General features: G+C 41.8%; 1 protein-coding gene across 1 annotated transcript in view; it reads right to left on the minus strand.

The window, feature by feature from the left end:
- Positions 1-26752, minus strand: part of LOC129745328 (uncharacterized) — an 88520-nt gene that overhangs the window by 45598 nt on the left and 16170 nt on the right. The window contains exon 2 of the mRNA XM_055738329.1: positions 11655-11790. Within this exon, the coding sequence (XP_055594304.1) occupies positions 11655-11790 (136 nt within the window). The remainder of the gene's footprint in view (positions 1-11654; positions 11791-26752) is intronic.

Here is a 26752-nt window from a genome sequence, read left to right on the forward strand (position 1 = left end):
TTTCATGTATTTTATAAAATTTTATTTCGTATCGATTTGAAGTCGCATCCATCCACTCTGCCTCGGGGATGCCGAATTCGACGAAATGCTTTTCAAAATATTGAATTTCATCTGCGTTTCGGAACAACTGCACAGTACACTGAATGATGCCTAATTATCGGGATTAATTAATGGTGTGTTGTTGTCCAGCCAGACATTCGCATGCTTGCAAGATTGCCTGGAGGTTTCGAATCATTTCAGTATTGGTTCTGTTCTAGTCTAGCTTAAAATAGAAGTTCTCTGATCAATTTCTCAATTCGAAGAAGGCTTCTGCTGAATACATTTTGTTTCGAAAATTCAGTTAATCACGAAAAATATATCTACTTTAATGATTCAGTTTGGAATGATAAATATTAATGACTACAATCTGTAGTGATTTAAAATGAGATTTGGAAACAAAAGTGTCATAGACAGAAGGCATTTCACCGGCTAAAAAAGTTCATTCCGGGTGACTGTTGCTAGTCAATGGTGTCTAAACATTGCGGAAATGCCTTCCGGAACATAATGCACATCGGTTGACCGCAGATACTTCGGCCTCTTGTCACATCAAGCTCGATGCGGTTTCAGTAATCAGACAATTCGCACATTTGTATGTGAAAAGTCTATAACATGCCACCAATGAGAATGCATCCACCCACCCACGCACGCAGCGCACCTCAATGGATTCCGGAATGCTTCGCGGTTTGCTGTGAGTGTAACCACAACAGCATCGTTATGCTTGTTTTCACATTACACGCCCTGACCTCTGCTGGCACCTTGGCACATTTGCGTGGGAAGTTGCCCGAGGGATTGCGGAAATTCCAGCGAACCCTGCTCCTCTCGATCCGGACGAGTGAGATTTCGAAATTGATAAATAATGAAACCTTATCCCGATGGGTTAATTGTTCGGTTAACATTTAAAAATTTACTGTCTGCAATTCCGGTGCCCGGTAAGTGGTTTCGAGAGAGCACATTCTGATAATCAATTTGATGTCTGAACATGGCAGCAGGTGTTCGTGTGGCTGAAGGGTTGAAGGTCTTTAATAGGGAACGGAGTTATCAATTAATTTCAGGGGCTACAGTGTTGAAATGTTTAACAATTTCAAACAAAACATAGCTTTGTTGGTTAAACGCTTTTCTATAAATAAAAAGTTAACTTCGCTGAGTCGAGGAGTGTAGTGCAATTAAAACTAATACTCAAAAGCTCGGAACCATTTTTATAGGCTCTGAGGTGATTTGGCTTATAGGCTGACGCAAGCCTAAAAATGGTATAGTTTATGAAAATCGGTTCAGTAGTATTAATTTTATAACCAAAACAATAATCCGAGTCTACAGTATGTAAAAAATTTATCTACCTTCCCTACCAATTTTAATTGTTTTGTTTTTCTGGCAAAAATCAGGCTAATTTAATGGGTGTTCCTTAGATTTGCAGGAGAAATTTCAAGCTTGTGAAATGTTATGCACTGCAGACTTAAATTGACCCTTGGCTAAGTACAAGGTCTCATGCCAAATTCAGGCTAGATCGGATCACGAGAACGGGTCGCTCAACGAGCCTAAAGTTTGTATGGGATTTCGAGACATTATGTTCGGGAGGAATATGAAATTCCTGTTTTTTATAAATAACTTTGGATCCTCTTCGGCCGATTTCTTTTTAAAAAGGGTTTTTCTTAAAGCCTTAACTATGACCATTCATTCATCCGAATAAAATATTTCGATTCGACTTATGATAAAAAAGTTATCAGACTTCAAAAATGGGGTAAATTTTTTCAGGGTGATATTCATCCCTGTTAATGCTGCGTGAAAATGTTCGAAACAGTGTCTCTCATAAAAAGTGATGAATATCGCCCTTAAAAAAAGATAACTATTTTTTTTAGCTTAATAACTTTTGTGTCTTAACTTGAATCGAAATTCAGTCTTCAGATGAAATATTTGTCATAGTTCAGGCTTCAAGAAAACCCGTTTCAAGAAAACCTGTTTTTATTCATGAAAAACTGGATTTTCGTGTTCCTCCCGAGGTCTCAAAATCCCATAAAAACTTTAGGCTCAATAAGCGATCCTTTCCCGTGATCCGATCTGGCACAAATTTGGCATGAGACCTTGTACTAGGCCTAGCATTAATTTAAGCCTGCAGCGCATAACTTTTTCAAATGTCGAGGCATTGCTCTATCTAGTGTTCCTCCATGATTTATCATTTTATATTTATTTATAAAGTTGCCATTGAAAATATGGCGTTTATATCTTGTCTCGAGATTTTATGTGATACACTATGGTCAGAGGTTAAAAATTACGAAAAACAACGTTATCCACCCTGAAACGGATACTTCAATTCATGTGTGTTTAATAGAGTTTAAGCATTAGTCACACTGACATGACACTTTGAACAAATATTCGACCATTTTCTGGCTAATTTTTTGTTAAATTTTGTAGGTTCGCAATACCGACGGTAGATGGCGTACCTTCCATTTTTTAGATTCAAATTCCCTGTAAGAAAAATGTACCTTTTTAGTCCGATTTTATCAGAGGAATTTCCTATTTTGTTTTTGAAAAGTTGGGTGGCACTTTCTAACTGGGATAGCAATTCTTCAAATCGATCGATGCGCACTCTGGAATCGACATTGCGTACTGTTTAAAAAAATTATACAAAAAAAGAATTCAAGTGTCCAGTCAGTATGGTCAGTGAGTTAAGTATGTATCTAATATATAAAGATGAGTTGGACTATATGTTTCTTGGTTTGTTTATTTGTTTGTATGCACCTTATACAAATCCACACCGCTTAACCGATCAGCCTGAAATTTGGTACAGTTATGTGTTTGGGCCATGGTAAGGTTTTAGTAATAGTTTTAAGCCCCTCCCACTTAAGAAAAGGAACCCTCCCATACAACTTTCGGTTTTATTCACACGAACCAAAAGTCATGGCACCCATTTTGTTAACCAATTTCCGTATCCTTTGGAGGGGTTTTTTTTTTCACCATCACCATGGGCCTAGCATTAGAAACGACCATCCAGAGTTCACATGTAGTGGACAGCAAATCAAAGCCTGCTAATGATTAAAAACTTGAGAGCGATTTTTTGGCGGGATTTTTCTTTCTACTGTTTAATGAGCCCACATTCAGGAAGAAAAATTTTCTACTCGCCTGTTAGGAATACATTATTAGAACAGTGGTTTTCAAAGTGGCCCCTTCCGCCCCTGGGGGACGTTTAAAGTCTACAAGAATATGCATTATGTAAAGTATGGATGCAATGATTCATCTTCATAATAAGTTGACTTCTTTAGCTGAACTACTATCTGGACTGAGCGCTAAAAACTAATGAACCGATTTTCATAAATTCCAATTTTTAAGAACCTACTATTTTCATATTTCCGGAATTCCTGATAGAGAATAAATAAAAAATTAAATTCAGAATTATAAGTTAAAGGCTACTATTTCAAAGCTTTGATAGCCGTCGAGGAATTCAAATGGAGGATTATAAAATTGAAAGTGCATTTTTGAAAAAAAAAAAACTTAAAACTAAATCCAACGCTTCAAGCTTTTAGTAATTAAATCTGAGGTTTTGAGTTTAATAAATTCAATGCTATTGATTAATTTATTTTGAGTTATTATTGGTCATCAATGTGTTCAATCCAATTATGAGAAAACTATTAAAAACCAATCAATTCAAACAAATGTTTTCTCAAAATTTTTACATCGATCACACTTCACAATAATTAATGTGATTATTGTGTCCTGAAGAAATTTAAATTGAGCTCAAATAACACCTTTTTCATAACATCATTAAATAATTAAGTATTCCGAAAACTTCAAAACACTATTTATGGGACTTCCAACGTCTAAGAAAAACTAATCATTCAAAAATGTGAAGTTAAACAACAAACATTGAAAACATGCTAAGTGAGTCTTCAACAAGGTTTCAGCGGAGGTCTTTTTAGAAATTGCATAAATCAACCTACGGGGAGGTCATTCATCTTCAGAAGTGGAATAATCTTCAAAGGCGATCGTTCGCATATGTTTACTCTTAAAATAATGGATTTTTATTGGATAACACATGAGGAAGATAAAAAAAAACATTGTTTTGATTTGAAGATTAAAAACGAGGCCTTCAGAGCCAAATGAGTATAAGTGCAAATACAATCGAATTGAGGATTTTTCATATTACAATCTTAATTTGTTGATTTTTCATGTTTTAAGCATTTTAATTACACACTTTAACGTTCAAAAAAGAAATTAAAAATGTTCGAAAAGTGTATGAAAAATGACCAATTACAAAAACTTATAAGCGTGATTTCTCGAAATTATCTATGCACTTATACTTCTTTTCCTGCAAGGGCCTCAAGTAAAAGTTCAAATCTACTCAACCTAAAAGATAGTTTTTTTTGCTATAATATGAATAAGCCTTGAAGGGAAAATATTTTTAAATTTCAGTTAATTATTACCTATTAGGTTTAATCCCAATAAAATTTTAAAAAAGACTTACAAAACTTACAAAGCTAACATGGCTAAACATGGGCTAAACTTGGTATAATAATGAAAACAAAGCTTAGAAAATTTTGAAAAAACAAAAGACTAATTTTGATTTATATTTTATGTGAACCCCAGCAAGGCCGGGTAAAATGAGCTAGTTCTACAATATTCTTGAACGTAAACATTGTGTCTAGCTGCTATTTAGTACTTTTGAAGATTTCGTGCTCAAAATTTCTGTTTTGTGTTCAAAATTGTGAAAAATGCACAAATTCCGATCAGCATCCGAATATTGATTATAGAACATCACGAAATCAGCAAAAGCTACTGCAATATTATCCAGCATCACGAGATACGGTTGCTAGGATTGTTCAGGTGTTCAAAATGAGTGGTTCTTTCTCACCAGCTAAGCGATCGGTGCAGGCAGGTAATTTCAACTGAATGGTACGAAATTACCTCAGAAAATACTGCTAAGCATGTTGATTCGATGCCACGACGATGTCAAGCTGTTATTGAACCAGAGGGGTGGATAATTTTTTTTAAATCAGGTCTCAAATGCAACAAAATATATTTTTTCAATTTAAACTTGAATGGATTGACTTTGATTTAACATAAATAAAAATAAGCTCAACAATAAAAAAATTTGTTCAAATTTTCTGGTGCTTTGTTGGAAGAAATTTTATTTTTGACTGGGGGTGAATACATCTTTTTTGCATATACAGTATGACCCTAACCGTCAAATTGTCCTTTTTTATGCTTGGTGGCTCTGGTAACCCTATTTAGAAAAAAATCTGAAAACAGAAATTGTAGAGCTCCTTATTTTTATAAAAATCAGAAAATTTCTGAAGGTTTTTGACTGAACCATTTGTAACGGCCCGTAGTAGGCAAAGTGGTCATATCCGTAGTATCTCCAAAGCATAATGAACATGTATCATGTCAGTCTATTGGGAGTGGATCTATGTGTGCTGAAATGTGAAATTTCGTTAAAATGGAATTCCACTCATAAGGACTACGGAATTACCAATCGTTATTCTGACAGTCATCATTAGTTACTAAAGGCTCCTATGGAAGGATGGAATGCAGTTTTCTTGGAGACCAAAAAGGAAACTATGAGCCCTTAGCATTATGATCTTGGAGTTATTCGGTCGGTTTTTGATAAATGAGCTGCTGATTAAGTAAATCTTTGTAAGGCGGTTATTACACTTACTGCGTTAAAGTATTTTCCCCCGTAAATTCGCCCTAGTAGAACGTGCAGCGCAAGTTGTGAATCGTATGTAGCTAGTGTGCAAATGAAAGGACGATTTATCGGTAAGTTACCATTTAAATTAACTTTGTGAACCTCTTTTTAACCATTGTGTTTGGTCATTTTTAGCAGCGGAGAACTACGGCTATTACCACGGCGACTAAGTTCGTGAACCTACACAAACTTCCCTCATTTCGCCAACACCATTTTGTTTAGTCTTCTTTGGAAGCCCACCCACGCGAGGAAAGTCCTAGTCCTGGTTTTAGAGACAACTCATCTTTTCAGTTGTTGGCGCTTAAGTGTTGCAAAGTTGAGCTACGCAATTTTGCTAATAAAATTTTCACTTTCCTTTAGCAAGAAATGGGATTCCGTCCTGATTAAAATTAGTGGCTGTTGGTTTTTGAAGCTTTTGTCGTCTTGTTTCAGCTTCAACTTCCAAAGGAAGTCGAGACGGGACACATTTCCCTATTTTTTTGTGGTTTTTAAGCTACTCTTAGCTATAGCGAATGCCATGTGCATTAAACTGAGTGGATTTTGGGTTCTTTAAGCTTCATTTTGGTTCAAAACTCATCCATGATTTTTTGCAGAATTTATAAATAAAGTTCACATGAATAATTTCAAGCTTTTAGGATTGAATGGGAAAAACCAATATTTTTTACTGAAAAATCAATATCAATTTTGATTCTTCTATGAAACAGTCTTAAACAAAGTTGTTCAGCTGAAAATTTCCTTTTAACAATTTATAAATTGACGCAAAAACCTAAAGCTGGCTCGATTCCACTGAAGGAACAAAATTTATGTTCATTGTTTAGTAAAAAATATTGAATTTTCCCATATAAACAAAAATGTTTAAATTTACTAATGTAATAACGTTACTTAAAATTTATCAAAAAATCATGGATAAGTTTTAAACCAAAACTAAGCTTTTAAGACCTCCGGGTTTGAGAAATTAAAAAATGACCCCAAATTGACTCAGTTTGATGTGCATGTCAAACGCTTGTCACGATTACGGAATCTTAGATCAATATCTTTCAAATTATTTTAAATTAACTTGAGGTACATACAATGTGTACATTCTGTAGTCAAAACAGATTTAAGATTAAGTTGAATTATCGATCATTAATGCTTATTTTCTAGGGCTCGAGAATAAAAACCAAGTTGAGTTTTTTAGTATTTATTCCTTTTATTCGTAGAATAGTTAACTTTTGCTTAAAAAAGTAGATACTGCAGAAACCCTCACAAAATTTCTCATGAAAGCTAATTTTTGAAAAAAAAACGCTGGTACCGTAAACTGGGGGAACTTTGAACACCGGGGTAACTTTGATTAACATGAAATTTTTGCAGATAACCATTATTAACTAAGTCTGAAGTTAAAATATCTGAAAACTGTTTTCTACGTTTGAAAGCCTATAAATTGACTTTCAAATAGGCTATATTTGGTTTGTAGTTGAAATTTTTTTTTATTCTTAACTTACATAAGTTGTAATTTAAAAGTTTTAAAATATCTGATTTTTCGAAGACTCACATACAAAAATCTTTCCTGATCAAATGATTGTATTAGGAAGCAAAGTGTTGTTCTATATGAAAATTGAACTGTTTTCCTTGGTATATTTAGGTATAGTTTTAGAGTTATTTTATACGGTAATTCTATGATAACTTTTGGATATATAAAAAACGTACATTTTCTATAAGAAAGCCTGTATAGAAAAAATGGCTAAAAACCCTATTAAATGCTTTAGTTAAATAAAAAGATCATAAGAACAGTGAGAGAACCTAGAAAATTGTATGACGGTAAAATTTTTATTTGTTCTTGAGGCCAAAGAATATTGAGAAATGTTTACAATTTTTGCCCCTTAATGTATGCAGCAAAACACTTTTCATCTTTTGAATATATTTGTTTTTGAAAGAAAACATTGAAAAATTCTTTTGATTCCAAACAAAAAAATCCTGTTTTTGATGATTTTAGCCTTCTGTGCTAATTGGCATCAAAACAAAAATTTTGGAGATAATGAGATACGTTAAAACCATAGTGATCAAAGTTACCCCGAACATAAAATCTGGTTTTGTAACAAACATTTAGTTTTAAACGACTAATGTCGTTTGAATATTCTGCTATGAATGATTATGCTTTCTACTCCTTATCTCAGTAAGTATTTATATTTTTTTTAGTGTTACATAAAATAAAAGAAACCTCTTCCAAAATATTCGAAAATAAATTTAAAAAGTGATCAATACCGTCAAACGGGGCATTATGCAACAGCGGGGTTCGATGCAACATTTAGATAACACTTCATTGAATCAATTTTTAATTAAATGTATTGTAATAAAGTTATCTTTTAATGATAACAAAATGATGATGACATAATTCCTCGCATCTTAAGCTAGTTTTCTTCAGTTTTTTATTTGTTTGTAAAATTTGAAAAATCGAGCAATAAATGTATGGGAGAGTGGGGAATCATGGGCCACTTTTTTTCGTTGTTCCAGAACTTCTTTATTATTAAAGATAAAATGAAAATAAAAAAATGGTATGGTTTTCTACGTTTTCAAGGTATCATAAGGTATTTTTAAAGAAATTTTTAATAAGTTATTTTCCCCAAATTCTGACTGTTTGAAAAAAGCAATATTTTTTGGATTTTGAAATATGGTGGGGAATCGTATCCAAATTGACCAAATGACATGCAAAGGGTATGAGTTGACCCAGAACAGTGATTTCCTAATTCATTTCGTTATTTTAAAGCAATTTCAGATGATGAAATAAAACGAGAGCTGTGTGATCGAATAGATTCAAAAACCTGGCTCGCGAACGATTTGGCAAAATTTCTTAGATAGGATGGACAAAATAATTTTCATAACTCTTCATTTGGCATAAGAAAACTTTGCAGATAGGTCAAACGTATTTTAAGTTCTGAATGTGTATAAAAACATAAAAATATAGGTTATTCAAGATGTGTGGCCCACGATTCCCCACAAGCTATGATTTGCAAATTGGTTGCGTTTGTGCGACTTATTGATGTTTCATCAAAAATTCCTTTTCCACGTGAAAAATCATGACAAAACTAAGATCATAAGCGTATGAGCATATTTTGGTTATGCCCTTTAGGTTCCTCATAGATGAAATTAGCGGGTGTTTTTTAATTATGTAAGTAAATTTTTCTAACTTTTTTTAGCTTGATAAATAAAAGAAGCATATGATGCTTATTTCAGTCAACAACATATAGGAATACATGCTCACGCAAAGCGACGACGATGACAGTTGGTTTGAGATTTTTATCTCAACACACATCTGAGATATTAAAAGTGGTCCACGTTTCCCCATGGCCCACGATACCCCACTCTCCCTTACAAATTTTAACATTTTTTTATGCCGAAAAAAACTTTTCTCAGTATGACGGATCGGCTCGATAAAATTACCTACAAATTTTTTACTGGTTTCCTCATGTTATACCAACATTGTTGGTGTAAAAATATTTTTCGAACAATCACCCAATTTTTTAAAATGAATATTTTTAAAATTCAGTTAGATGTCTGGGGTTAAATGCAACAAAATGCAAATCAAAGAAATACCTTGTAAATCTCGTTTCCATGTGTTGGAATATGAATGTTTTGCATCACGCGTTTGTAAACATTGAAATTTCATTCATCCAAACATTTATTTTTATGATTTCAGCTTTTAGAATTTTTCGTAGTACTATTTAACCCTTAAATGTATGCAGCATGCTTATTTTCAGAAAAAATGTGAAAATTAGTTTACCCAAAAACTACTGCAATTGGTGTTGTCATGCGTAATGGTCTTTAAGGTGTCGCAAAAATATTTAAAACTATAAATTTTCGTACGTGTTCTTAAGATTTTTCATTAAAAACAAAGTTTGTTGCAAGTTACCCCATTTTCTAAGGAGGGTGAAAATCGCATGTTTTTAGAAAATTAAAAATCAGTGAAGAAACCTAGAATTTTTCTAACTACGCCAATTTGATATCCCAGCATCCTTAAAACTTTTGATGCATAAGGGGTAGGATTAATTGTGAACATAAGTTTATAAGAAATAATTGAAGTTGAGAATTGTTGCATGTTGCCCCAGTTGACGGTATTCCCCCAGTTTACGGTACTTCGTAAAAATAAGTGCCCACTTGGTCCGATGTGCTCGTTTTGTTCTTATTTTACCTTCTCCTATAAAAAAAGGTTCATTGATTGCATGTCCTTAGGTTTCAAAATAAAAGTTGTTATACTTGTTTGTCAAACTCATTTCTCATTAATATGGGAGATAAGGGCATACTAGCCTCCTTAAGAAAAACGCTTATTTAACCATCGAAAACAGCTGTAATATGTGAGTTGTTTGTGTTCAAACACTAAAATAGTCTATTTCCCCATTGGCTGAAACTTGAAAAAGTAGATAAAAACGTTTAAAAATGCATTTTAAAATTTTTTGAAAACCTGTCACTACAGGGGCATAATGAGAACTCCCCTGGGGCAGTATAAGCACCATTAATCAGGGCACGATGAGCATTTTCTGCCAGAGAATCTAGCAGCGAATTCAGTTCGATGAAGTCAACTGAATAATGAAGTTTAAACTTGACTTGCTTCATCGACGATTTGACCTTGAGGCGATGGGCGCTTGCTTTCCCGGTATACGATTTCTCATGCGGTTTACAGAGAAAGAAATAGCCTTAACTCCAATAGGCGATGGAATCGAAAAGTTATTCTTTCTCTTCTAAAGAAAAACCCGTAAGATCTGTCAAAAATTGTGTGAAATTTAAGCTGCATCCCACTTGCACTATCTTTCAGCAGCGCTTTCATCGCCGATTACATACCGTTTAGCTGTCATTCTCATGGAAATCTGTATAAGAGTAAAGAGCAAGCTTTATTTTTTTTAGCAGGCCCAAGCCCAATTGGAAGGTGTTGGAGCGAGGAAGAATAATCTTAATGGGTTAAATTCCTATAAAAAAGGAAAAAAGGTGTTGGAGAAATAATCAGAGGCCCAATCGTCAGATGAAAACTTGTCAAGCTGTCTTTATAATTCAGTTGACTACATCGAGTTTAATTCGCTGCTAGATTCTATGGCAGAAAAAGCTCATCGTGCCCCGATTGATAGACGCTCCGAGTCAACAAGTTTAGGTAAAAACGCGTTTTAAAATTGATCAAAGTGAAAAATAAAAAAATTAATTATGGTGAAATTTGAGAAACAATGTGTACATAGATCAAGATCAAAATAATTTTAATGTCAAAAAAGCTTATTTTGTGGTGATCAAAAATAATATTATATTTTCGTAACTTGAGAACCTAGCTGGCCTTTTTCAAATATGTCTGTACAGATGATAAGGAGAATTCTTTTTTGGTGAAAAATTAAAACTACAGGAAGTACGTATCCTCATGAAAATTTATTTAAGAAAATACGTACTTTTGTAGAAAAAAGGAGTGCTTGTTATGCTTCGGGTGCTCGTTACGCCCTACTATTTGTTAGACGGCAAACCGAAGAAAATTTCAAAATGGAATATTTTTCTTCGGTCAAGTTTTCTCAGCGTTTGTCGTTGGTTTTTAAAAAACTCACGGCATGAGATTTAGTTGCAATAAACTACCCAAAAACATTAAACAGCATGTAAACTCATTACAAAAATGAACCTTTCCTACAATAAAACAGTGTTTCGAAAGTTTTGAATATCTACAATCAATCAATCAATTCCGCAGCAACTATTGATTTTTCGTTTCACTGCAATTATCACGTACACAACTGTACATATCTGGCCATTGTTACCATTCCGAAAAGCTTCAATTCCCACGATATTCCTGTTGTACCTACATTGCATCACATCAGTATTTTCCCTCAAGCCACCCAAATACAAACCTACATACACACATATGCAGCATAACATAATTGGGATTGTTGGAATAAAAATTAACTCCGAACAATAATGGTGTTGGTTGGCATATCAACCTACTTACCGCAAACTTCCAAATCGCCGGTGACAATCATGGTGTGAAAGGATGGCGCGTCTGCTGACACCTCGCAGCTGTACTTGCCGGATGACATCACTCCGAGACCGACCAACATCAGCTGGGTTTCATTCGAGGCGGAACGCTGGAAGTGAATGGGAAAAAAGGAGGATTAATAAAACAGATTTGTTCTTCATCGTACATGTAGAAAGGAAACTGTGAAACATAAATTTGGTCCTAATGGAAACTGTACTTTGATTTAAGTAAGTTTTTTATTTACTTTAAAATGCCGGAGTACGACCACTGCGTTCTAAAATATTGATTGAGAAGGTTTTCAGAAGCTTACTAAGCTCATCCAAAGATACTAAAAAAATATTTTTTATTCGTTCTGAAAAACTGATTTTTGTATTATTCCTCCTGACTTAATGAATAAACGAAGAAAAGGGAATATGCTAAAATTGAAAACTACTCGAGGGTGCATAACAGTTCCAAAACGATGTATAATGGAACCTTAAAGTTCATTTGCGGTTCATCGAAAGGCAACAGAAGCAATTGAACTCCTTTAAATTAAAAAAAAAAAGCTCAATCCATTTGGTTTCTGAACTATCACCCTTTAAAGCACGAAACATATCAATCTGCCCCAGTCAACAACAAGGAGATGAATGCTAAACGCCTATAACTTTGTAGATCATGTGCTTATAGCGCATCGGGGGGGGCGAACTTTTCTTGCGAAACAGCCACAAATCTTCTCAAACAAAAATCTAAGATGCGATGTAAATACATCGTAAGCAGCAGCTTAGCTAAATTTGTTTAACACGCAAAGGGAGGGAAAACAGTTGGAAAATTTGGAGAGGAAGAGTAGAAACAGCAAGGAAAAAAAGAAATCTCCGGTGAAATTTATATATCAGGATCAAATCTCACCACACCGCATCGCAAGAAACCACATCACATTGGTTCGGTAAATTCCACCGGCCCATAAATCAGTCATGTATGTGAAAAATTTCAATTTTTTTTTTCCTAGTCCAACATTATAGAGCTTTTTACCTAGGATGGGATCGCTGCTGTGAGGTTTCGTTTGCCGCAGCAGGAAAAAGTTTGGAAATGTTTCGCCTTTTTCGCCAGTCATATGGCTCCTTCCACTTGGTGTAAGCAACATATATTATTTCTCACTAGGGCGTGTTTTTGGAATGTTTTTCAATATTTTGCTCAATTCAAGTTAACCCACACATTTACTGAGGTTTGTTTCAAAAATAAAATTAGACAATGACTAAACGCAAACTTTCGGTTCAGGCTTTGCTACTTTTTTTGTTGGCATGGGTCTGGTTGTATGTGGGTTGTGGGTTTCTTTTTTGCTTCTAAGTTTCATAAAGCATGATACAAGGCAACGTCCTTTCTAGTCGGTGTGGTTCAAACAACTTTCGACTCTCATTTTCGCTTATTAATCTAATTTTAAGGCATGGTCTACAGATATGAGCCATTTACATACACGTGCTAAAGTATATTCGTGGGTGGAGCTTTTTACGAACAGAGAAATTTCATCCGGCTTCACACGTGTATACAAAGATAAACAAACATTGCCTCATTTTAAAGAAATCAATGTTCATCATCTATGTATATTTGGCTATGATTCTCTTGAAAAGATAAACTGAACAAACATATAAAGCAATTCTTGGTCTAAGAATACTTAAAACTGGTTCATGTTTTGAAATGAATGTTTTAAGGAGTTTTGAAGACGAGAATAGCGCTTCAGAATTGAATTGTTGAAAAATGCTAGAACTTCAAGCAAAGAATCAACCAAATAGCCAAATTAAAACCAAGGAGTAAAACTAAACATGTAATAAGAATTTGGTACAAATAAACGGAAGAACTTAACCGATCAATAAATGTTTGTGCTGAACCACAAGCATGAGAAATGAGACTGGTTTTACGTCTCACGAATCACCTCTCTTGTCTTACATTTGACATTTCACGTGTCACGTCTCACGTCTTTCGTCTCTCGTCTCTCGTCTCTCGTCTTTCCTCTTTCGTCATTCCTCTTTCGTCTTTCTTCTCTCGTCTCTCGTCTTACGTCAAACATCTCACGTCTCTCGTCGCACCTCTCTTATCTCACGTCTCTCGTCTTACGTCTCACGTCTCACGTCTCACATATCACGTCTCACATCTCACGTCTCACGTCTCATGTTTCACATCTTACGTCCCACGACTAACGTCTCACGACTAACGTCTCACGACTAACGTCTCATAACTAACGTCTCACAACTAACGTCCATAACTAACGTCTCACGTCTCATGTCTCACGTCTCACGTCTCACGTCTCACGTCTCACGTCTCACGTCTCACGTCTCACGTCTCACGTCTCACGTCTCACGTCTCACGTCTCACGTCTCACGTCTCACGTCTCACGTCTCACGTCTCACGTCTCACGTCTCACGTCTCACGTCTCACGTCTCACGTCTCACGTCTCACGTCTCACGTCTCACGTCTCACGTCTCACGTCTCACGTCTCACGTCTCACGTCTCTCTTCTCACGTCTCACGTCTCACGACTCACGTCTCACGACTCACGTTTCACGTCTTACGTCTTACGTCTCACGTCTTACGTCTTACGTCTTACATCTCACGTCTCTCGTCTCACGTCTCACGTCTCACGTTTCACGTCTCACGTCTTACGTCTTACGTCTCACGTCTCAAGTCTCACGTCTCACGTCTCACGTCTCACGTCTCACGTCTCACGTCTCACGTCTCTCGTCTCTCGTCTCTCGTGTCACGTTTCACGATTCACGTTCCACGTTTCACGTTTCACGATTTACGTTTCACGTTTCACGGTTCACGTTTCACGTTTTACGTTTCATGTTTCACGTCTCTCGTCTCTCGTCTCACGTCTCACGTCTCACGTTCCACGTTTCACGTTTCACGTTTTACGTTTCACGTTTCACGTTTCACGTTTCACGTTTCACGTTTCACGTTTCACGTTTCACGTTTCACGTTTTACGTTTCATGTTTCACGTCTCTCGTCTCTCGTCTCACGTCTCTCGTCTCACGTCTCACGTCTCACGTCTTACGTCTCACGTCTCACGTCTCACGTCTCACGTCTCTCGTCTCTCGTCTCTCGTCTCTCGTCTCTCGTCTCTCGTCTCTCGTCTCTCGTCTCTCGTCTCTCGTCTCTCGTCTCTCGTCTCTCGTCTCTCGTCTCTCGTCTCACGTCTCTCGTCTCACGGCTCACGTCTCACGTCTCACGTCTCACGTCTCACGTCTCACGTCTCACGTCTCACGTCTCACGTCTCACGTCTCACGTCTCACGTCTCACGTCTCACGTCTCACGTCTCACGTCTCACGTCTCACGTCTCACGTCTCACGTCTCACGTCTCACGTCTCACGTCTCACGTCTCACGTCTCACGTCTCACGTCTCACGTCTCACGTCTCACGTCTCACGTCTCACGTCTCACGTCTCACGTCTCACGTCTCTCTTCTCACGTCTCACGTCTCACGACTCACGTCTCACGACTCACGTTTCACGTCTTACGTCTTACGTCTCACGTCTTACGTCTTACGTCTTACATCTCACGTCTCTCGTCTCACGTCTCACGTCTCACGTTTCACGTCTCACGTCTCACGTCTTACGTCTCACGTCTCAAGTCTCACGTCTCACGTCTCACGTCTCACGTCTCACGTCTCACGTCTCACGTCTCTCGTCTCTCGTGTCACGTTTCACGATTCACGTTCCACGTTTCACGTTTCACGATTTACGTTTCACGTTTCACGTTTCACGTTTCACGTTTCACGTTTTACGTTTCATGTTTCACGTCTCTCGTCTCTCTTCTCACGTCTCACGTCTCACGTTCCACGTTTCACGTTTCACGTTTTACGTTTCACGTTTCACGTTTCACGTTTCACGTTTCACGTTTCACGTTTCACGTTTCACGTTTCACGTTTTACGTTTCATGTTTCACGTCTCTCGTCTCTCGTCTCACGTCTCTCGTCTCACGTCTCACGTCTCACGTCTTACGTCTCACGTCTCACGTCTCACGTCTCACGTCTCTCGTCTCTCGTCTCTCGTCTCTCGTCTCTCGTCTCTCGTCTCTCGTCTCTCGTCTCTCGTCTCTCGTCTCTCGTCTCTCGTCTCTCGTCTCTCGTCTCTCGTCTCTCGTCTCACGTCTCTCGTCTCACGGCTCACGTCTCACGTCTCACGTCTCACGTCTCACGTCTCACGTCTCACGTCTCACGTCTCACGTCTCACGTCTCACGTCTCACGTCTCACGTCTCACGTCTCACGTCTCACGTCTCACGTCTCACGTCTCACGTCTCACGTCTCACGTCTCACGTCTCACGTCTCACGTCTCACGTCTCACGTCTCACGTCTCACGTCTCACGTCTCACGTCTCACGTCTCACGTCTCACGTCTCACGTCTAACGTCTCACGTCTCACGTCTCTCGTTTCACGTACAATAATGTATGTATGTACATACATTTGCAATTCTTTTGACTTGTTTTGAAGTTAAATTATTTATCGATTGGAAATGAATATTGAACACATTTATTGATATTTTAGAACAAAAATAAATCTTATATTGTGCGACCATAAATAGCTGGAATTTCGGTTCTTTTTATCATATCACATTATCTTAAGCCTTCGAGCCCTTGAGTTTTTGAGCCCTTGAGACAATACAACTAACAAATTTACATGTTCTTAATTGTGAAGAACAACAAACCAAAGTTCATTGCACCAGTATCATCAACTCTGTTGTCTGTGTCGAGCTGTCGATCCAAGTCGATAAACCGTAAATTTTTTTAAAAACAAATTAAATAATTTGTATGCTATCGCATATGTTTAGGTTGGTACCTATTCGAATTTTCACCCCGATAGAGGGAACCCAACAGAGTTTCAGAAAACCACAGCAAAAGTTCGATAATTTGCATTCCCATAGCTTGTTTTACACAAGGTGCAGGAAACTTTCCGGCAGCCATCATTCGAGATTGAACTAATTTCTGCCAAACAATCTGTGTTTTTCAAAGTGTATTCAACACTTTCACCACGCACCCCCCGCCTCTCCGAGCCCTTAACATTTGAATTCTTTTGATCCGTTACGGGAGGGGTACTTTTCTGAATTTAAATCCTGAGAAAATGTTTTTGCCTCAATCATAGTTTTGGAACTTGTTTGTTGCACACAAGATCCATTCCGGTGTTACTTTTGCAGTTTTAAACTTTTTTCAGTCGAATTTCGGATCGAAACTGCAATCGATACCCTAGATAATGACTCATAAAAACGGTCGGGTGCTGCTTTGTACACAAAACTTTAGCCGTAGCTGGTTTGCTGCTGCAGGTATCGGATACCTATCAAGCTACTGGTGAGGGTAAGTAGTACCGGTAACACAATCATTTGCCTAACTTTTGAAAGTCAAACAGAGATTTTTAAGGGCTTAAATTTAATAATGTTGATGGCGTTCTCTGAACTTTTCGAAAGGAATACATTGTTGGAATGAGAGTGCCAAAATGAGTGATCAATCAAGGCTTGAAACTCCTCATTCTCCAAGGCAAAAGATAGAATAAATATTTTTCTGTTTGCTATTAGATCCTTTAAACATAGTTTGTTTGCCAATATTAGAACACTTATGAAAAAGTTTAACTAATTGGTAAAAGAGCGAATCACCGATTATTAAAAAAGTTTAAAATGAATATTCTTATCTCTTTTTATTGGGAGCCCATTGCCCATTTTTTTCATAGAAATGTGTGAAAAGATCCATTGTTTTTTTTTAATTTTCGAATAACTTGATTTGTGTAAATTGTGGGAATAATCATTATCGAACTTTAGAGTGGCCTTTTTTTTAAACTTTCTGGAATCTTAGCTGAAATCCTCTAATCTTGGTACAATTAATAAAAAAAAACAATCCTGGCAATGTTGTGGTTTGTTCATGAGATCCAATCACGGTTACGGCGTACATAATACACTTTCTGTGGGTTGGTGGTTTTAGCATTTGTAAGATACCAGGCATCATATCAGGATTAAGTTTCATTGAGATCCTGTGTGTGTGTTTGTGTTCGTTTAGAAAAAATCAATCGGAGTGGACCGGACCTTTTCCAAAAATTGTTACTTTTTTCCGGGAAAACTAGAAAGCTTTGAGTATATCAATTTTAAAAGTAATAAACTTTGCTGCAGCCTTTGGGGTAGAGGATAGCCTTCAAGACTTCTAACCCAGCGGGCATGAGATCGAATCCCGGTCAAGGCATACATAGTACACTTTCTGTAGGTTGGTGGTTTTATCATTTGTAAGATGCTAGCCATTATATCCTCGAAATATGTACGCCTAGAGTTAAGAAAAAGGAATCTCTTCGGGGAAACATCAAGTTTCATTGAGATCCTGTATGTGTTTGTGTTCGTTTTAAAAGTAATAAACTTGCCTTGATTCTGACGCCAAAATGACTATTTTTAGCAATATGCTCCTTATAGGCTTACAGTATTGTTCCGATTTTGTCAGCCCCATCTTGAATTTAGGGCTTACAAAACAGGGTACCTGACAAAATCGGGAAAAAAAATTTCTTGAAAATAATTTCAATTTTGATTTGATAACTGTCCATTTACTTGTTATTTCGATATTTTATGTCAATACCGTTTTAACGGGTGACATTGACCCCTTTTCTTTATTTTTTACCCTTCTTACAAAGAAGGGTATACTTGAAAAATCAACTTTCGATCTGAGGCCCGGAGGGCCAAGTGTTATATACCATTCGACTCAGTTCGTCGAGACCGGAACATGTCTGTATGTGTGTATGTGTGTGTGTGTGTGTGTGTGTGTGTGTGTGTGTGTGTGTGTGTGTGTGTGTGTGTGTGTGTGTGTGTGTGTGTGTGTGTGTGTGTGTGTGTGTGTGTGTGTGTGTGTGTGAGTGTGTGTGTGTGTGTGTGTGAGTGTGTGTGTGTGTGTGTGTGTGTGTGTGTGTGTGTGTGTGTGTGTGTGTGTGTGTGTGTGTGTGTGTGTGTGTGTGTGTGTGTGTGTGTGTGTGTGTGTGTGTGTGTGTGTGTGTGTGTGTGTGTGTGTGTGTGTGTGTGTGTGTGTATGTGTGTGTGTGTGTGTGTGTGTGTGTGTGTGTTTTTTTTTTTTTTTTTTTAGTTGGTAACCACAGGTGGTAAATCCCGGTTTACGGATTGTATTCCAAGGCACGGCGAGCCACCGCGTCCCCCCAGTTTGCTACTCTGGGTCCATGGGTACAATGGGCAGACTCATGATATACTCCGTGTATACCCCCTACTCCCTAAACTCCACCTGGGGCCGCAGACCTGGTTCCCACCTCGAACTGTTTAGTACACTATGCTTCAATAGTGGGAGGTCTATTCGCGCTAATGCGCTCAAAGGCAATACTCATTAACGAGACCACTTTCAGCAAAACCTCTCATCCTTACGACTCGACGCCTGAACTCTCCTCTAACGACTTGAGAACCGACATCTCCTCGCAATGACTCGAGATTCCCACACAAACCTCTCCTCTTCGCGACTTGAGGCCTGATCTCTCCTCTAACGACTTGAGATCCGACCCCTCCTCGCATCGACTCGAGGTTTACCTCTCCTCTGCACGATTCAAGGCCCGATCTCTCCTCTAACGACTTGAAATCTGACCTCTCCTCGTAATGACTCGAGGTGACCACTTGTACCCCTCCTCTTGTTGGTAAGGGGCCTGATCCCTCCTCTTACGACTCGGGACCCGACCTCCTATCATAAAGACTCGGGGTTGACCACACAAACCTCTCCGCCTGAAGGTTTGAGGCCTGACCTCTCCTCTAACGACTCGAAGCCCGACCTCTTATCTTCAGGGTTCGAAGTTTGCCACCTTGCCCGTCGTGTGCCAGATCGAGAGCAGCTTATCCTGGACTCGCGCCTGTCACGGCACACGCGCGGGACTTAACGCAACTACTCGGATGATTCCCGACGAAGACGTCATCCTACACCGACTCGAATGGCTCGCCCGGCGTCGAGAGCCACTCTACCCGTGGGTATTCCCCGAACGTGGAATAACCCTTTCCCAACGATTTCCACTGCGAAGAAGGTCAAGTCTTATCCCCGCAGCTTCTGTCGTTGAGAACCGCTCTACTCGGATACTCCCCGAAGGTGGAGCATCCTACACACGAACGCGGCGCACCCACGGCATCCGCTACGCAGAAGGTATTGTCTTATCTTTGTAACTTCAAACCGTGGGGTCGGACGCACTCTACTCGACAGCCCCCCGTCGATGGGGTCAGTCTACTCCGACCGTTGTCCGGTCTTCTTTATCCCCCTTGGTTGGCAACCCTAGGATTTTTGGCCCGCGGATTTTCCTGCCCGTTGTGTGCCAAATCGAGAGCAGCTTATCCTAGACTCGCGCCTGTCACGGCACACATTCGGGACTTGGAACGCTACGACTCGGATGTTTCCCGACGGTGACGACATCCTACACCGACTCGAGAGGCTCGCCCGGCGTCGAGAGCCTCTCTACCCGTGGGTATCCCCCGACAGTGGTTAACCCTCTTCCCTCGAGATCCGCTACGAGGAAGGTAAAGTCTTATCCCCGCAGTTTCCCTCTTAGGAAGCGGAACTACTCGGATACCCCCCGACATTGGGGTATCCTACACACGTTCGCGGCGCACCCCTGACCTCCGCTACGCAGAAGATGTTGCCTTATCTTTGTAGCTTCGATCAAGGGATCGGACGCACACTACTCAGATGCTCCCCGCCGATGGAGTCATCCTAAACCGTTCGCGGACTGCCGTTGGTTCCAGCTCCTCTGCAGGGCAGTCATGATCCGGGTGAACCCATCGCTGACCGCGTGCCAAGTGTTGGAATCCGCACACATCCTCTGTACAACGTTATCTGCTGTCGTGTCAGGCCCACAGGCGGCAAATATGGAAGTACGTACCGCCGCAAACCTCGGACAGACAAACACCACATGTTCGGGTGTTTCCTCTACGTCACCACAATCTGGGCAGTATGGCGAAGCCACATGTCCAAACCGGTAGTGGTACTTCATGAAGCATCCATGACCAGTCAGGAATTGCGTCATATAGAAGTCCACTTCACCGTGCCTTCTTCCGATCCAGCTCCCGATGTGCGGGATCAGACGATGGGTCCACCTTCCTCTCGTTGAGCTGTCCCACAGCTGCTGCCAGTTGGACATCGAGTCCTCATTGGCGAGATCTCGAACGTTGGGCGTGTCTCTGTTGTCGTAGCAATAGACATCCTCCTCTAGCAAAACCGAGATGGGCATAACACCCGCTACTACACAGGCGGCTTCGGACGACATGGTCCGGTATCCGCTGATAACCCGCAGGTTCATCAGCCGCTGAACGCTGCTAAGTCGCTGCAGGTTACAGCTTCCTCCCAGGGCCTGCCTCCAGGCCACTGCTCCGTACCGCAAGATCGAAGTGGTCACACTTGCAATGATCCGCCTTTTGCTGCTTTGGATAGCCGAGGAGTTCGGCATCATTCGTGTGAGTGCGGCCGTGGCCATTGCCGCTCTCTTGCACACGTGTTCGACATGGCTCGTGAAGCTGAGCCTGTCGTCAATCATCACCCCTAGGTACTTAATTGCGCGTTTAGACACGATGTTGCACGGTCCAACGGCAATGGTACCTGTTTGGGGTGATTTCAGGTTGGTGATAAGCACCATCTCGGTTTTGTGGTGGGCTAGACGCAGGCACTTGGAGTGCATCCAGCGTTCCACTTCCTGGATAGCTACCGTGGCCAGTAGCTCAACCTCCGCTGTTGAGGAGCCCCTCGCCAAGAGGACTACATCATCTGCAAATCCTACGAGTTCGGCTCCCGATGGGAGGCTCGTTCGTAGGAGTTCGTCGTAGGTGATGTTCCACAGAACCGGGCCGAGAATTGACCCCTGTGGAACACCCGCCGAAACCTCTTGTGTTCGCAAACCCTCGCCGGTCATATACTGCAGTTGGCGATTGTGAAAGTAACTTTCCACAAGCCTATACAGATATGCCGGGATCCTCATTTGGATGAGCGACGACGCAATCGCTGTCCAACTGACACTGTTGAAGGCGTTCTTCACATCCAGAGTGACAACCGCGCAAAAGCGGAGCCCTCTCCTCTTGGTCAGCCTGGCTCTGTCCGCTACCTCGATGACCGAGCGGATGGCATCTACGGTGCTGCGACCTCGACGGAAACCAAACTGTTTCCCCGAGAGTCCGCCCTCACTTTCCGTGTATCTCTGAAGTCGGTTCTGAATCACCTTCTCCAGGACCTTACCCGCTGTATCCAGTAGACAGATCGGCCGATATGCCGATGGGTCTCCTGGACGCTTACCCGGCTTTGGCAGAAGAACAAGTTTCTGCCGTTTCCACGTGTCAGGAAACACCCGTTCCGTCACGTATCGTTGCAACGATGTTCGGAACATATCGGGGAATTCCCTAATCGCGGCCTTCACCGCGACGTTCGGAATGCCGTCCGGTCCGGGGGCCTTCCTCGGTTGGAGAGACTTGGCGATCTCGCGAAGTTCTTCCACCGTTATCCTCTCTTCGGCGCTGGTGTCCCAGTCATACGGGACTGTTGGCCAGCGGGTAACATCGTGCTGTGGGAACAGCTCATTGATGATGACTCTCAATTTATCGGGGCACGTTTCAGGTGGTGCGCCCCCACTTTTAGTTCTGCCCATGACTATCCGATAGGCATCACCCCATGGACAGTCGTTGGCGTCACGGCATGACTGTTTGAAACGTGCCCTCTTGCTTGCGTTGATGGCCCTGCGGAGGGCCGATCTCGCGCTTGTGAAGAGTGGCCTACGCTCCGTTCGCTCTTCTTGGGTCCTTGCGTTCTGCATCCTGCGCCTTGCCCTATGGCAGTCGGCACGCAGACCCGCAATTTCCTCCGTCCACCAGTAGACGGGTGGCCTAGTGCTTTTATGCTTGGCCCTTCTCGGCATCGCAGCATCGCAAGCGCGAGCTAGAACCCTCGTCAGTTCTTCCGCGGACAGGTTGTCCAGGTTCCTCTCCCAGTGCAACGCTTCGACGAAGACGTTCTGGTCGAACTGCGTTGTCTTCCAGAGGCGTTCTCCTGTACGAGACTCGCGTCTACCTGTCCGCGTACTTGAGCCTAGCCGATAGCGAATCGCGAAGTGATCGCTATTCGTGTAGGCCTCGCTCACCATCCAATCGCTTACCAACCCCGGGCTACCGAAGGTGACATCTATGGTTGACTCGCTCCCGTTCCAACTTTGGTAGGTACTGGTATTCCCTACGTTGGCCAGATCCACATTAAGCCTCGCCAGGGCTTCTAAAAGAGTTTGACCTCTGGGGTTTGTGAGGCGGCTACCCCATTCAACGGCCCACGCGTTAAAGTCGCCAGCAATAACGATGGGGCTTTTCCCCATTAGCACATCCACCATCTTGTCAACCATAGTGCCAAACCTCTCCAAGGACCACCTTGGGGGAGCATAGCAGCTACAGAAGTAGATCCCGTTAACTTTGGCCACCACCATGCCTTCGTTTTCCGTCGCCACAACTTCTTGTATGGGGAAACTACCTGTAACCCATATCGCGGCCAGTTTGGCATCATCAGTCGCCCAATTAATGCCATTCGCAGCTCTGCGATATGGGTCTGCCACTAGCGCGATGTCCAACTTTTCCTCAACTGTCATCTGCCGCAACAGCTGGTGTGCTGTGTAGCAGTGGTTGAGGTTGAGTTGGACGACCTCTATGCTCTTGGCGCCCGGGGTGGTACCGCCTGCGCCTTTGTGTAGGCGGGGCACCTAGGGTTGCCAACAGCGTGGTCTCCAGCGCAGACAGGGCATTTAGCAGGCTTTTTGCAGTTAGCCGACTTGTGGCCGGTTTCGCTGCAGCGCCAGCATATGCCACTTCTGTCTGGCCCAGTGCAGTCGAACGACTTGTGACCGTTCAACAGGCACTTGAAGCACCGGTCCGGTTGCTGGGGGATGGATATCTGACAGATAGACCATCCCACCTTTAGCCGCCCACACTTAAGTGCGGCGTTTGCTGCTGCAACCGGAAGTTTGACCAGCCCAATCTGCATACCAGATTTGGGAGGGCCATTCCGCAGACGAACCGTCATCTGGTCAGAGCAGATTTTGCACTGCTCGACCAGTGCCACCCGCAGTTCGTCTTCCGTCGTGACTTCATCCAGGTTTTTAACCCGGATGGTCACTTCCTTACAGAGGGCACGCACCTCAGCCTTGTCACCAAGGGCTTCGGCGGCCTTAGCCGTAAGGGTCCCGCTGGAGTTTCCAGCACCACGCTTCAGTTCGAGGATCATCTCGCCGGTGCGTGTCCGACGGATCCTCCGAACTTTCTCGCCTAAATCGGCGAGATCTTCGTTCGTACGCATCTGTCGCAAGACATCTGCGTACGTGCCCTCAGGTGCTTTGACGACAATCGCCTCGCCCCTCTCCCTGACGCGACGTTTGCGTCGTTGGGGTTGGGGTTTGGCTTTTCCCGTCTCCGTACCTTTGGGCCTTCCCCTTTTGCGCGATACCGTCCGCCATCCGGTATTTGCGCTCGTCGGCTCATCTGCCTTTTCGGCAGGGCCTTCCGCCCGCTTGGAAGCGCTGGCCGCAGGATCCTGCCGGACAGACGGATCCTCCGCTCTTTTCTTAGGGTCCCCGGGTCTGAGTTCCCCGGGAGACCCTCTCTTACGCTTGCTGTTGCCAGCAAACGCAAGGCTGCCCTCTGTTTGGGCAAAGGCATTGACCTTCTTTGGGCGGATGGTGTCCGCCCTCAGAGGGGTCTCTGCCGGCCCTCGCTCTTTTGGTCTGGCGGCCTCGGGCTCCGCAAGCCGTTCCACCACAGCTTTGTTGGCTGCGATGAAGAGCTGCATCACCCTGGCTAGCTTCTCGCGTATTTCCTTGTGGATGTTGGACTTCCCCTTCACACATTCCACAAGGTCAGCGATGCCAGCCATGGCCGTGACCAACTCTACTGGAGCTCCCGGATCTTGGAGTTCCGGGGAGCTCAGTAGGTCTTCCAGCGCTTCCTGTACTTGATCGTACGGGTCCGCTCGCACATCGCTCGGTGTTTCCACCGACGTTGCCGTCGGGTCCACCGGGTTGGCAGATTGCCTAACCGGTGAACGCCTAAGGCTACTCCCGCCGAACGGATTCGGGCTTTCGCCTTTATCCGTTCCGTCCTTTTTTGTTTCTTTCTGATTTTTTGGCATATTTGATCCCACGAGTAATCAGGTAAAAAACGGTCCACTGCGCCAGTGACCTGCTTAGCGCAGCAAGGACTGGGATACTGTGGGGTGTGTCCCGGTGCCCCACAGGCAACCGTTAGAGACTGGCGTGACTTAACGACCCGCCAGCCTTCCAGGTACATCGGCACGGTTAGCTTCACACCTTCACCAATGGAGTGTTTCCGATAGAAATTCCATTGTCGTAATCCAAATTCGTTAGCGAGGGTCTTCATAAGGGGGGGGGGGGGGTGTAGTTCTCTCGGCCGTACATCTGCATAAAGCAGACACGTTTCCACTCTGCACCACGGGGAGGTGGAACTACGTCGCAGAGCACGTGTGTGTGTGTGTGTCTGTGTGTGTGTGTCTGTGTGTGTGTGTGTGTGTGTGTGTGTGTGTGTGTGTGTGTGTGTGTGTGTGTATGTGTGTGTGTGTGTGTGTGTGTGTGTGTGTGTGTGTGTGTGTGTGTGTGTGTGTGTGTGTGTGTGTGTGTGTGTGTGTGTGTGTGTGTGTGTGTGTGTGTGTGTGTGTGTGTGTGTGTGTGTGTGTGTGTGTGTGTGTGTGTGTGTGTGTGTGTGTGTGTGTGTGTGTGTGTGTGTGTGTGTGTGTGTGTTACAAAATAAAGTCACACATGTTTCTCGATGACCGCTTGCCCGATTTGAGTTCTTGAGGCGTCAAATGAAAGGTATTGCAAATAGCAAAAAGGAGGACCTGTTCAAGAACTCAACCCTAAGTGATTGTTTACAAACACTCTTCATACAATGGATTGTGTACATGCCATTTGAAAAACCGTTGATGCGTAGCTGCAGGATTGATATACAATTGCATAACAGCTGAATTTGTTGATCACATAAGTTAGATCACTTTAAACTTAATACATCTTGAACCTATCAGTACGTGTTGACAGCTCACTGCTGCCAACATTACAGAAATGCTTCATGATTAGGTGTCAACATTCAACAACCTCTTTCTGCTTCCAACCGCCGGTGAGGTAAGTTTTAAACGCCAAATAAAATCTGAAAATACTGTTTCCTAATACAGCAGTAATATTAGAAAAACCATCAAGAACCTTCATTATAACTAACTTTAAAAAGCGTCACCATTAATAGCTGAGCACTGTGTAGAGCAAGGTTTGTTCTATCCTAAGTGCTTCAAATTGAATGGTTTTCAAAACAGATGGTTTTTTTTAACAATTTACAGATGTCTCCAAAAATAGTGGCTATAGAGAAAAAAAAACGAAATTCGCTCCTCCTTAAGGAAATAGTCGAAATCCTTTGGAATTTTGAAAATAACGCTGCGAAGAAAGCAGACATCCCTAAGAAGTACAACATTCGTCCAAAAATCGTCAGAAAAATTCAAAAGAATGCTGACTCCATACTTCGTGCGGCATCCAACACCTCGTGTCGTCTTGGTAAGACTTTCTAATAAGTTTCTACAGGTGCGTATAATTTTTTTTTTTGTTTCTTTGGTTTCTTAACCAACGACGCCTGAACATAACAGTTTCTTCGACCATGCTCATAGTCAAAGCTCAAACATTTGCTGAAAGTTGCAACGTCCCAGATTCATTTAAACTTTCACTGCACTGGATACATAACTTCAAAAAGCGCTATGGTATCCGCAAGCTTAAGATATGTGGCGAAGCGTTGTCGAGCGATATAGGAAGTGTTGAGGGTTTTTTGGAGAACTTTCACGAGGAAATTCTTCATGGAGAGCTTACTGCTCAGATGGTATATAATGCGGACGAATCGAGATTGTTTTTTAAAATGTTGCCAACAGAATCACTTGTTGGTTCGATAGAGGCAAGTGCTCCAGGGCGTAAAATTATTTAAGAGCGCATCACTTGTCACAGCAGACCATAAGCTCCCTCTGGTCGTAATCGGAAAATCTCGGAATCCCAGAGCCTTTAAGAACGTCAAACTTCCTGTAACGTACCTTGCGTCCAAAAATCCATG

This window comes from Uranotaenia lowii, chromosome 2, assembly GCF_029784155.1.
Source record: "Uranotaenia lowii strain MFRU-FL chromosome 2, ASM2978415v1, whole genome shotgun sequence".
Taxonomy (NCBI): Eukaryota; Metazoa; Arthropoda; class Insecta; order Diptera; family Culicidae; genus Uranotaenia; species Uranotaenia lowii.